Below are 11,486 nucleotides of genomic sequence, written 5' to 3'. Positions count from 1 at the left end.
AGCCCCGCCCCTCCTGCAGCACCGCGGGAACCTTCATCGCATCCCGCATCCCGCATCGGTCCAGCCCATCCTGCACAACCCTGCGGGCCCGAGGGGTTCGATCCCGCCGACGGGGGATGGACACGTCCGCGGTGATGGCGGGATCGCGGGGCGGGTGGTGGTGATGGAGCACTGAATCTAGCGCCACAGACGAGGCCGCAGAGATGCTGCGAGGGCTGGAGCAGCTCTGATCTGGAGCCAGGCTGAGAGAGCTGGGCTGGGGCAGCCTGGAGAAGAGAAGACTCCTGAAGGGGAGACCTTAGAGCAGCTCCAGTGCCTAAAGGGGCTCCAGGAAACCTGGAGAGGGGCTTTGGACAAGGGCCTGTAGGGACAGGACAAGGGGAATGGCTTTAACCTGCCAGAGAGGAGATTGAGATGAGCTCTTAGGCAGAAGCTCTTCCCTGTGAGGGTGCTGAGGCGCTGGCCCAGGGTGCCCAGAGAAGCTGTGGCTGCCCCATCCCTGGCAGTGTTCAAGGCCAGGTTGGACACAGGGGCTTGGAGCAACCTGCTCTAGTGGAAGGTGTCCCTGCCCATGGCAGGGGGTTGGAACTGGGTGAGCCGTAAGGTCCAACACAAACCATTTTCTTATTCTATGATCCCTTTGTTAGCATTAAGGCCATCAGTGAGGCATAAACTGAGGCTTATCCTGCCCCCAAACCACCCTCCTTTAAACATGAGTGTTTTCCAGCATGCCAGGATGGGACAGCCGCTCTGAGCGCTTGTTGGCTTGGCAGCATCACAGTGTTGTGTGGGGTTGTCTCTATGTGCCAGCTGGGACAGATGACATAAATTTTGAAACCAGCAATGCAGACTGCACGCAGAGAGGTGAGGAGCATAGGGCAGCAGCGATGCCAAGCTCCAGCAGCAGAGCTCAGGGGATGTTTGGACCCTGTTACTGCTCCAGTCCCAACAGGAATGGCACAAACTGGGGATGAAAGTTTGGGAATGAATGGCCAGGAAATTCCATGTGTGGGTCACGTTGCTGCTGAGGCCATGCCCGGGCTATGGCAGGAGTGTTATGTCCCTGTCTGCCCAGTGGCTGTGGTTCCTGGTTGTGAGTGCTGAGTTTGCCAGACCTCAGCTGCAGCCACCAGCCTTGGGCAGAGCCGTGCGCAGTCAAAACATCCCTCCCTCCTTGTCACATCCACATACCTAGGTCCCTCTGGGGTGAGCCCACTTCTGAACCCCCTCCATACCCTCATCCAGACATACCCTGGACTGGTCTCACATCTCTAGGGTTTGTTTTCTAACCCTTGGGTCCTCCTTGGAGCACAAACATCCCATCTGGCTGAAGGACAGTGGGTCTCATTGGTGTTGTGCCTCCAATGCCACCAGCTCTAGGGATGCCCCACAGACACCCTGGCGATGCTGACCACTGTGTCCAGCCAGGATCCCAAGTTGTCATCCCAGCATCACTGCAAGGGGTTCCCCGCACCCTGAGCCAAGGCAGACAGCTTTGCAAAACCCAGGCAGCTGATCTCCAGCCCCGTGCTCCGGGCACAGACCTGAGACCTTGGCACGACGCCGGATGGGACCTGCTGCCCAGGCTCCCGCTGGCCGACATGTGCTGGCTCTTCCTTGCTTATTCTTGGAGGAGGGATTCCCGTGGCCGGTGCCCTGACATGTGCCTGGGCTTGGTCCCAGCCAATGGCGTGCACAGAGGGGGCCGCGTTAGAGTGTCCTTGGGGCCCTGGCTGGCTGTCAGTGGCTCCTGGGCTTCCAAGGTTTGCTGGAGCGGTGGCTGGAGCCACAGAGTGCTGGGAGCGCTGGGCAGGGGCTGCTCCCTGCCTGCGGTGCCTGCTGCCACCACAGCTGCACAGGACAGCGCAGGCAGAGGTGGGTGACAGCATAGCCATGGGGACAGTGCTCTGCAGCCTTGTCATCTGCCTCCAGCAGAATAGACAGCTTAACATTCCCTTTTTTCCTTGATTTTCTTGGCTTCTCACTCCCACCAGCTGTCTGGAATTTTACTTCTAAAGGAAAGACCCTGCATTTTCTTTGCTCTCTGATTTGCTCCAGCTCTGTAGTCATTAATGCTTCTCAATTTTAACTCAATTTGGGACCAGCAAGTGCTGGTGCTGGGAGAACTGGGGCAAGTGTCCATGGTAGGGCCAGTAACCATATCTTTAACCTGCTGCTTTTTGACCTGCAGGAGGATGGAGGGTTGCCGGGATGAGACCACTTTAGCGCCCCACAGAAAAGGGAGCTTTCTGACCCAGGAAGCACCACCTGCAAATCCTGACTCCAGCACACTCTGCAGAGAGAGCTGGGAGGGTACGTGGGGCTGGAGCGGGCTCTGGGACAGGGCTCCCTGCGCCTGGGTGGAGGTGTTCACAGGGCAGCACCATTATCTGAAGGGCCTGATATTGGGACCCTAGGGAGTGGGGCATGGAAATCCCTAGCTCCTCCTGATACACCTTCTGGTAGTACATGAAATTGCCACCTACATGGTGGGGAATAGGTTTCACTGATGTTCATGCCATGGTTGTGGAGGTTTAATCAATGTTCATACATGGTCCTGCTGCTGGGTCAGGTCCCATCTCCTACCTTGTGCTCCCCTGGTACTTACAGGAGTTTGTATATTGACCAAGTTGATCAGGTTTCTTTTAGGACCATCACATTCTGCTCACATCCTGCAGGTCTGGAGAGCAAATAAAGACCATTGGATTCCAGTTGATGGCATGCAAAGCTCTCAGCTTTCCCAGGGGGCCTCCTCAAAAAGCAGCTCCAAAGGCCATTTGGTTGCTCCAGCCCAAACAGCTTCTGGGGAAGGTGCAAAGCTGCACATGAGACTTGAGCTCAGGCAATTCCAATTAAAGACACTGTAATTAGCAATGTTAGGGGTGTCTGGGAGGAAGCTGTCAAGGGAATGCTAAGATTTCCATCTCTCTTCATCTTCTAGCCAAGATCTTTCTAGGAGGAACAGAGTCATCACCCAATTAATTGGGCTGAATGCAGAGCTAATGGGGGGAACCTCTATCCAGTGCTAGGCAAAAGAAGAAACTTCTGCCTGGGTGCAGAGCTCTGGCACAGCAGCCCCTTTGGTCTCACCTCCTGAAGCCTCCAGGATGTGGATGCCATCCATGTGCCATGTCCACTGACGGAGCTGGCTGATCACCATTCCAGGTTGGAGGTGAGAGACCAGCTCCTGACAGCTCTGCGCTGCACTGCACACACCAGCAGCCATGTGTGTAGTTTTCTCTGTGCTCTATGAAGAACTCAAGAGCAAACCCAGGTGAAGAGCAAGAAGGAGCAGAGCCCTGAGTGAAAGCCACAGCAAATGGGAAGATTTGCATTGACACCCACCCATGAATTAAAGTTTTGATGCCTATTTCATAGTGACATATGGTACTCACAGACATCTCATTTTTCTTGAGGTCTTTAACCTAGCTAGAATGTGACACTATGGTGATGGTGCACCAGTGCCCAGCGAGCTGGAGAGCATGGTGCTGCATCCATTAATATGTAGAGCAATGAGAAATTCAGGGATAGAGCAGGAACCCTCCATTCCCTCCTCTGCCCAAGCTGCTGACTGCTCAACCAGCATATCTTCTGCCAGGCAGAGCGGTCTGCCATAAAGAGTTAACTCAATGCAAGATCTCACTACCCAGTGACTCCCCCACTAAAGTGTCCAAGCACCTAAATGTTGTGCTGCCAAAAGCCAGGGAGCCTGAGGGATCCCTGCGGATCCCAGATGCTGTAGGCGGAAAACCACACCCAGCCCAGACATGGACAGGATTGACAGATTGACTATATCACATCCCCTACCATGCACCAGCCTCTGGGAAAATCAGACAGTACAATGGGCTGTTAAAAACTACACTGAGAGCAATGGGTGGTGGGACTTTCAAACACTGGGATACACATTTACCAAAAGGTACCTGGTTGATCCTGCCAGTAGCATATGCTTGTCTCAAAGCTTAAGCCAGTGCATTTTTCCCAATCCCTTTGGCAGCAGAGTGCAGGCCACAGTTTGCTTTCACTTAGAGGGGCATCCAGTACACTTGGAACTGACTGCCCCAGGGGTGGAAACACAGCCCTACCATCTGCCATGGATTGATCCAGACTGCATGGGAACAGGGGCAAGCTCCAGAACACCTGCAATACATTGATGACACTATCGTGTGAGGGTTCAGCCTGAGGGATGAACTGGGGTCCTTGCAAAACCAGGCAGGTGGGTTTTGTCTGACCTCTGCTCCCTTGTGGAGACTGTGTCCAAGCAAAGCATCTTCCCCATCCTCCACCATGGGAAAACCCCCTCCAGCAGCGTGACCTTCTCTCCATCAAAACATTCCTTCAGAGGGATTTTTGCCCAGGCCTGAAGCACCAATGGAAGCATCAACTCCAAGAGCAAGAAAACGACCTTCATCTTCAGCACACCTCCAGAAAGATGAGCTCTGCAGGCACCTCCCAGCTCTTAACCCTGCAGACGGATCCTCAGGGCAGCAGATCAAACCCTCCCTCACCCCCGGCCGTGTGACAGCCGGTGCCAGTGCACAGGTAACATCATGAGCTGGGCTTCTCCCCACCTACAGCCTAACTGTGTGTTCCAACCGAGCAACCCCCCGCAGGGCCTTGGCAAGAGGTCACGAGAAGTGGGGTGAGAAATTCCCTGTCAGCTTCAACCCACTGAGGCTTTCTGGGGGGTCAAAACAAGAGGCTCCAGAGTGATGGAGAGCCCCAGAAGAGCTCCTTGGCACCCTGGGCTGCATCCTGCCTTGTCCCAGAGGCTGGATATGTCCCGTTTGCATAAGTGGTCCCCATTTCATCCTTAAATCTTCCTTTGCTATGGGTAAAGCTTCACTCCCACAGACTCTTTTGCTCTGCTGTGGTGGTATAGAGCAGTGTAGAGCAGTGCTCTCCAAACAGTTTTGGTTGCATGCCCTTATCAGTGAATAGCTTCTGAGCATGCACCCCAATATATATATTTATTCATAAATTCTATAAATGTACACTATAAAACATACACAGTAATAGACATTTTAAGAAGACAAGATAAAGATTAAATAAACACCAGTTCTGATATAATTTTATTTGACTCTATTTATTAATGGTACCAAAAAATACTTTTTTCCTGAACCCTAGCATTCTCTTGCTAGGGCATACGCACCCTGCTTTGGAGACCACAGCTGAAGGCTGAGCACAGAGCACATTCAGGATTCTGGTGCCTGACCCTTTCCTGCCACAGGAATTCTCCATCTTCTTCCCCTGCCTGTCACCTCCGGAGATGCATAACAGATACGAAAGTAGCTACAACTGGCAGGAGCAGTCATGAAATCAGAGGTTTCCCTGTCAGCTGAGAGAGCAGAGGAGTGGCAGACAGCCCTGCCTCACCCTGTCCTGGGGCCCTTCCCCCTGCGAAGGGATGTGAAATTCCTGTTGCATTTCCAAAGGAGCTGCTGATTTTGTAGACGTCCTAAAAACTGGGTTCCCCAACTGGCTCTGCCTTGTCCGTGTGCCCTGGGAGGACAAGATGTAGCCTCACCTGAGTGGGATAAGGCACCTTGGGTTCCTACTGGGAAATCCTTGGTTCCATCAGGGACAGGGCTATTTCCAGTCACAGAAAACCACCAGGTGAGAGTATTATGGAGTCTTACTTGTAAAGAAATCCCAACCCAGCATTTGGCCAGGTCCGTTTTGCTGTGCCTCGAGGTGTACCTTCTTGCACACACTGAGCCGTGGTCACAGCATCTTTTCACCCCCCTTTTTTTTACAGCCACGAAGTAACACCTTCCTGGCCCCATGTGCTGCTGGGAGCCCCTGAACCCTCCTGAAGGCACATCGTGAACCAGATTAATCTCCTTTTCCACTCAAGCTCCTGCCTTATCACCACCGTTTTGCACATGGAAGTAGCTCTCCGTTCCCAAACTTAACTTTGACTCCTGAAACAACAAAGATCAATCCCCTGATCGTGGTTTTCCTACTTATACATAATTTATTGCGTTAAGGGAAAGACATCCGGCTCTGCAGTGTCTGCAGGTCCAGCCCAGACAAGATTATTCACCACTTATCAGGAGATACAAGCAGCCCAGCATTACTGCTGTGCTCTGCACAGCGATCCACCTTGGAAAAGGCTCGACTGAGGCATAAAAGCTCATTACAGAAAGCCTGGCACAGCTCTGGTGTAGATATTCTATTCTATTCTATATGATTAAAAAACAAGGCTTACCAAAGGCACCATCCCATACAGGGCAGTGTATGGATAGCCAGCACAGCTCCTCTATGGGGCAATGCCTATTCCTTAGGAAACAAGTTCCCAGAATCACTTACTGGGAGAACTCAGTGTCCAAGCAATCAGTAATTTTACAATACCCCTCCTGGTCTATCCAGTTCTCCAGAGGATGTTGTGCCCCCTCCTTCTGCTACCGGCCCAAGGCGGTGAAGACTTCTGCAGTGCTCCACACTGGAAGGACAGTATCTGGGTCCTGGGATGGGGTGAGGCACAGCTCATTGCCCAGTGAGCTGGGCTTTCTGAAGCTGGCACTGCGAGCTCAACCTGGCTCTGCAGACACACACACAAGGGGAGGCAATGCTGTGAATCAGGTACCCAGCCCATGAGTCCCCATCGGGCAATAACGGCTCTGAGTACTGGATATGTTGGTGAGGGAGGGCGAGGAGCTGCCAGCTGTGCCCTCACCAGCACCACCAGACCCCTTCATGTTTGTTGGGTCACTGAGAGCCGCATCTCTGCCTCAGGGAGCGTGGAGGTCACTCAGTGGCAATGCCTGAACCCTCGGTGGACATCTGTAACCTCCCCCTGCAAAGGGCTTTTCTGATGGCGCCCTTGACCTCGCTGTTTCTCAAGCTGTAGATGATGGGGTTGAGCATGGGGGTCACAGCGGCATACAGCAGGGCGAGGACCTTGTCCATTTCCTTGGAGCCACTGGAGTGAGGCACCAGGTATGCCACGGCCCCGGCGCCGAAGAACAGGGACACCACAGTCAGGTGGGAGGTGCAGGTAGCAAAGGCCTTCTGCATCCCCACTCCCTTCTGGAGGACAGCCCCAATGATATGAACGTACGACACAAGAGTGAGGAGGAAGGAGCCCATCGCAATAGTCCCAGCCAGAGCATACAAGGCAGCCTTGTTGAGGGGGGCATTGGGGCTGCAGGACGCCTGCAGCAAGAAAGGCATCTCGCAGAACAAGTGGTCGATGATGTTGGAGCTGCAGAAGGGCAGGCGGGCTGTGAGGAAGGCCTGGATCAGAGATGAGAGGGAGCCACTCATCCACGAAATGGCCACTAAGCAGTGGCACATCCTCCTGCTCATGAGCACGGGGTAGCGGAGGGGGTGGCAGATGGACAGGTACCGATCGTAGGCCATGGCAGCCAGGAGCACACACTCAGAGCCTCCGAAGCAAAGGAAGAAGTAGATCTGTGTGATGCAGCCCACAAAGGAGATGGTCTTCTGTGGTGAGAAGGAGTCTCCAAGGATTTTAGGGAGGGTAACAGAGGAGTAGCAGATGTCCAGGAAGGAGAGGTGGCCCAGGAAGAAATACATGGGGGATTGCAAGTGGGCATCCAGCCAGACGAGGGTCACGATGAGCAGGTTCCCCAGGACTGTCACCAGGTAAATGAGCGAGAAGAACAGGCAGAGGGTCACCTGTGCTCTGTAGGCATTGGAGAATCCCAACAGAAGGAACGTGGTGGGGCTGCTGAGATTTCCCTGCTGCAGGGACTTGGGGCTCATCTACAGGGAGAGCAGGAGGTAAGGACAGGTAGAAGGATGGTGAGTGCTCTCCCCTATCATGGGGCAGCCCTGGGCTCTGCTCTGTGGTGGGCTGAAGCTGTGCCTCTGCCCCGCACTCCTCACACCTTGCCCAGAGCTCGGGGAGATACGCCGGTGGGGGCTGGTGTCAGCCCATGGGGGTTCAATCCTTGAGGCAACCCCAACCATGTGTCACCTGAAGAACACCAGAATGAGCTGTGACATCACCACTGTGCTTGAGAAGGATCCCAGGGTCTGTCAAATGAGAGCAGCTCCTCTCACCCCTCCAGATTCCCTGGGCTGCAACAGGAGACTGGTCTAAAGATCCCACAAAATGTGACAGGTTGGGCCTGCCTGAACAGTTGCTGTCCTTCATGGGAGCACACTGTGTCTACACCATTACAGAAGGTACAGCAAGATCTCCTGCTTTCCCTTATCCATGACAGGCTGTGAGAGCAGAGCTCAAAAAACAGACATCTTTAAATGTTACAGACAAAGTCTGTTTGCAAATAGTGCACTGGAGATGTGTGACCCCACTGGAACACTGGATCCAGCTCTGGGGCAGCAACACAAGAGGGATGTGGAGCTGTTAGAGCGAGCTCATAGGAGGCCACAGAGATGCTGCGAGGGCTGGAGCAGCTCTGCTCTGGAGCCAGGCTGAGAGAGCTGGGCTGGGGCAGCCTGGAGAAGAGAAGGCTCCTTAAGGGGAGACCTTAGAGCAGCTCCAGTGCCTAAAGGGGCTCCAGGAAACCTGGAGAGGGGCTTTGGACAAGGGCCTGTAGGGATGGGACAAGGGGGAATGGCTTTAAGCTGCTAGAGAGGAGATTGAGATGAGCTCTTAGGCAGAAGCTCTTCCCTGTGAGGGTGCTGAGGCGCTGGCACAGGGTGCCCAGAGAAGCTGTGGCTGCCCCATCCCTGGCAGTGTCCCCTGGCTAGGTTGGACACAGGGGCTTGGAGCAACCTGCTCTAGTGGAAGGTGTCCTTGCCCATGGCAGGGGTTGGAACTGGGTGAGCTGTAAGGTCCCTTCAACCCAAACCGTTCCACGATTAATATGATTCTAATGCTCATGTTCACACCTAAAAAACGATGCAAGGGAGGGACCTCTGAGAATCTGAGAGATCATAGGAGGACCAGAAAGGCATCTGAAGGTGACTGTGTGCTTCAAACAGACTTGAGGGCAGCAAGGAAAAGCAGAGACATTGGCCTGCAGGAAGAAGGAAAGACTCTGAATCTAATGAGAAACTGGAGCCTGGGGATAAATGAAGATGAAATACAGAATATCCTGAGTGTGAGCCTAAAGCTACTGAATCCACAGAAAGAGCACTGAGGAGATGATCAGATTTGCACAAGCTCCAAGAAGCTATTGGAGCTGTCGGCAGGTCCTTCCAGGGGGAAGTGTGGGAGCATCTTCGGTGGGAGCGAAGAGGAGGTGGGTGCCAGGCTGAGGAGACTTGAGCACCCTCAAGTGACATTGCCAGCTCCCTCCAAGAAGAACAACCCCACCGTGCTGGGGATGTGCTCCACAGTGCAGAGATGCTGGGGTGGGCTGTGGCTTTGTCCTGGTGCCCAGCAGCTGGGATGGGGTGTGAGCAGAGAGAGAGGGAGCAGCAGCCAGCCAAGGCTGGGTGCCACAGCAAGGGCTAGGGTGCTTGAGATGCTGGCAGCCTCCATGGACACTCCTCTTAATGCAAGGAGGCAGCCAGCAGGATGGCAGAAGCCTTCAGGGATCTGATGCCAGGCTTTGAACCACAAAGAGATTGAATGTCAAGGAGAGGCATGTCCTGTCCCTGCTGGTTTGGGTTGCGCTGGAAGAGCAGGAGCTGGTAAACAAGGGCATAACTACAGAGGGAAGGGAAACACTGGTAGGGATAAGAGCAGCTGGAGAGCGGGTAACAGAAGGCTGGTGTCTCCTCTGGCTCAGGAGGAGCAGTTGGTCCATAGGAAACAAACAATTATGGCGTCATGCAAAGCTATAGAGAAACTCCATAGGTACCAGAGCTACGGAGGAACCCCAGATGTACTAAAGCTATGGAGGAACTCAAATTAATATGTGGACCCCCCTACGGCAGCAGATGTTCCCAGAGGTCAGAGAAATAGCTCCGAGCAGGGTAATGGAGGGGACAGGAGGAGGGAGTAAGTGCAGGAAGTGAGGAGGAAGGGTAGGACAGCACAAGACACTGAAAGGCACCATCAAAATGTCTTCGTGGATCTAAATTGCCTTGGGAAGGAGCGAAGGGAAGGTCTGGGAGCTTGTCACACATTCCCAGCCAGACTGGAGTGAGGACAAAGCTCCAGGGGAGAAATTAATCCAGGAAAAGTAAGTCTTTGGAGGGGTGGTAAATAAATCACAGCTTCATCTATAATGGTCATTCCAGATCTCCCTGGATACGATACCTCACGTGACTCCTCACCAGGTCGCTGCAGAAAGTAATGAGGTCTTTTTGTACCTGTTCCTGAAAAAGAGGCTGTTTTTAGAAGAGCTGTCTGAGAAAATAACTTCAGCTTGAGTAGGGATGAGTCAATGCCATTCTGCAGAAATGGCAAGATCAATAGGAACAGATTGGTGGCTGTGGCTGTGAACAAGCACAAATCAGGACAAGGGAGGAGGGCTGGTTACTGCAGCTGGGCAGATTGGGGATGTTGAGCCTGCAGACGCAAGGAAGAGCTGGGACTTCATGAAAGAAAAGGTGCAAAACCCAGCTAAGAACTCCGTTTTGAGCACAAGGCAGAGAGGCTGGTGGAGAGGGGCTGCTCCCCCAGCACACGGGGAATGTAGAGACACCAAGGAGAATGTTTGGCAAGAGTGGAAAGTCTGCAAGGAAAGAAAAGAGCCTGAGAAGTGGTAAGGGAAACCTGCACTGAAGACAGAGAGGTGCAGGGGGTCTGTGGCAATCGTTTGCAGTGTTACACATACACCTTCAGCCAGGAAGCTGAAGGTCAGGCAGCCCCGCCGTGCTCAACACCCTGGGAACCAGGTGTCTCCACTCCCAGTTGTCCAGGAGGACAATGACAGTTTATGGCAAAGGGAGGGTGTCTGGTGGCAACAGGAGGGCATGGGGACAGCAGCGTTAAGGAGGGAGGAGAGTCTCCAGAGCTCTGCTGCATGTCGCCAGGGCTGCAGGAGGGGAGCGCTCCTGCACCTGAATCTATGATGGATCAACAGTGCTTCTCCTGCAGCAAGAGCGCAGAGTCTTTGTGATGGGGCTCTACTCGCTGGGAGAAGAGGGACCCAGCACCAGACATTTGCAAGGCTTTATGGGAAAGAAAGAGCAAGAAAACTGGGTGTGCGCAAGAGCTCTGGGACTATGGAGCAATCTGCCTGCCCACACGGTCCTTAGCTGGAGACCCCGAGGTCTGGTCAGCCCAGGGCGGTCCTGAGCTGTGAGTGTGGCACAGGACACCGACCCGCCCATGGGCCAGCAGGAAAGTTTCCACCCATGTGGGAAAATCCTGATGCTGTGGAGCGTTAGCGAGACCCTGCCTGGTGGTGCACAGGGAGCAGGGAGCCCACCTGAGGAGGAGGAGGCTGAGCCAGGCTGGCTGGACAAGGGAGCATCGCAGAGAACATGGTCAGCCTGGAGAAGCAAAGCCAAGCAGGGAGATGGCTGTGGCATCAAGGAGCAGAGCCCTTCACGCAAGCATGGTGCTTTGGGTAACCATGGCAGAGGTGAGCCTGCAAAAGCCAGCAGCTTAAACCCAACTCCAAACATTACTTTGACCTAGGAATCTTCTCATTAGA

General features: G+C 53.8%; 1 protein-coding gene across 1 annotated transcript; it reads right to left on the bottom strand.

Annotated features, from left to right (window-relative positions):
- Positions 1–6,747: 6,747 nt before the first annotated feature.
- On the bottom strand, positions 6,748–7,728 carry LOC115616902 (olfactory receptor 10A7). Its single transcript, XM_030506686.1, has one exon. It carries the CDS (start codon positions 7,726–7,728, stop codon positions 6,748–6,750), a length of 981 nt encoding a protein of 326 aa, XP_030362546.1.
- Positions 7,729–11,486: the final 3,758 nt, after the last annotated feature.

Source organism: Strigops habroptila, chromosome 15, assembly GCF_004027225.2.
Source record: "Strigops habroptila isolate Jane chromosome 15, bStrHab1.2.pri, whole genome shotgun sequence".
NCBI classification, from domain to species: Eukaryota; Metazoa; Chordata; class Aves; order Psittaciformes; family Psittacidae; genus Strigops; species Strigops habroptila.
The sequence above is the reverse complement of the archived record's forward strand: the minus strand, read 5'-3'. Positions and strand labels throughout refer to the sequence as shown.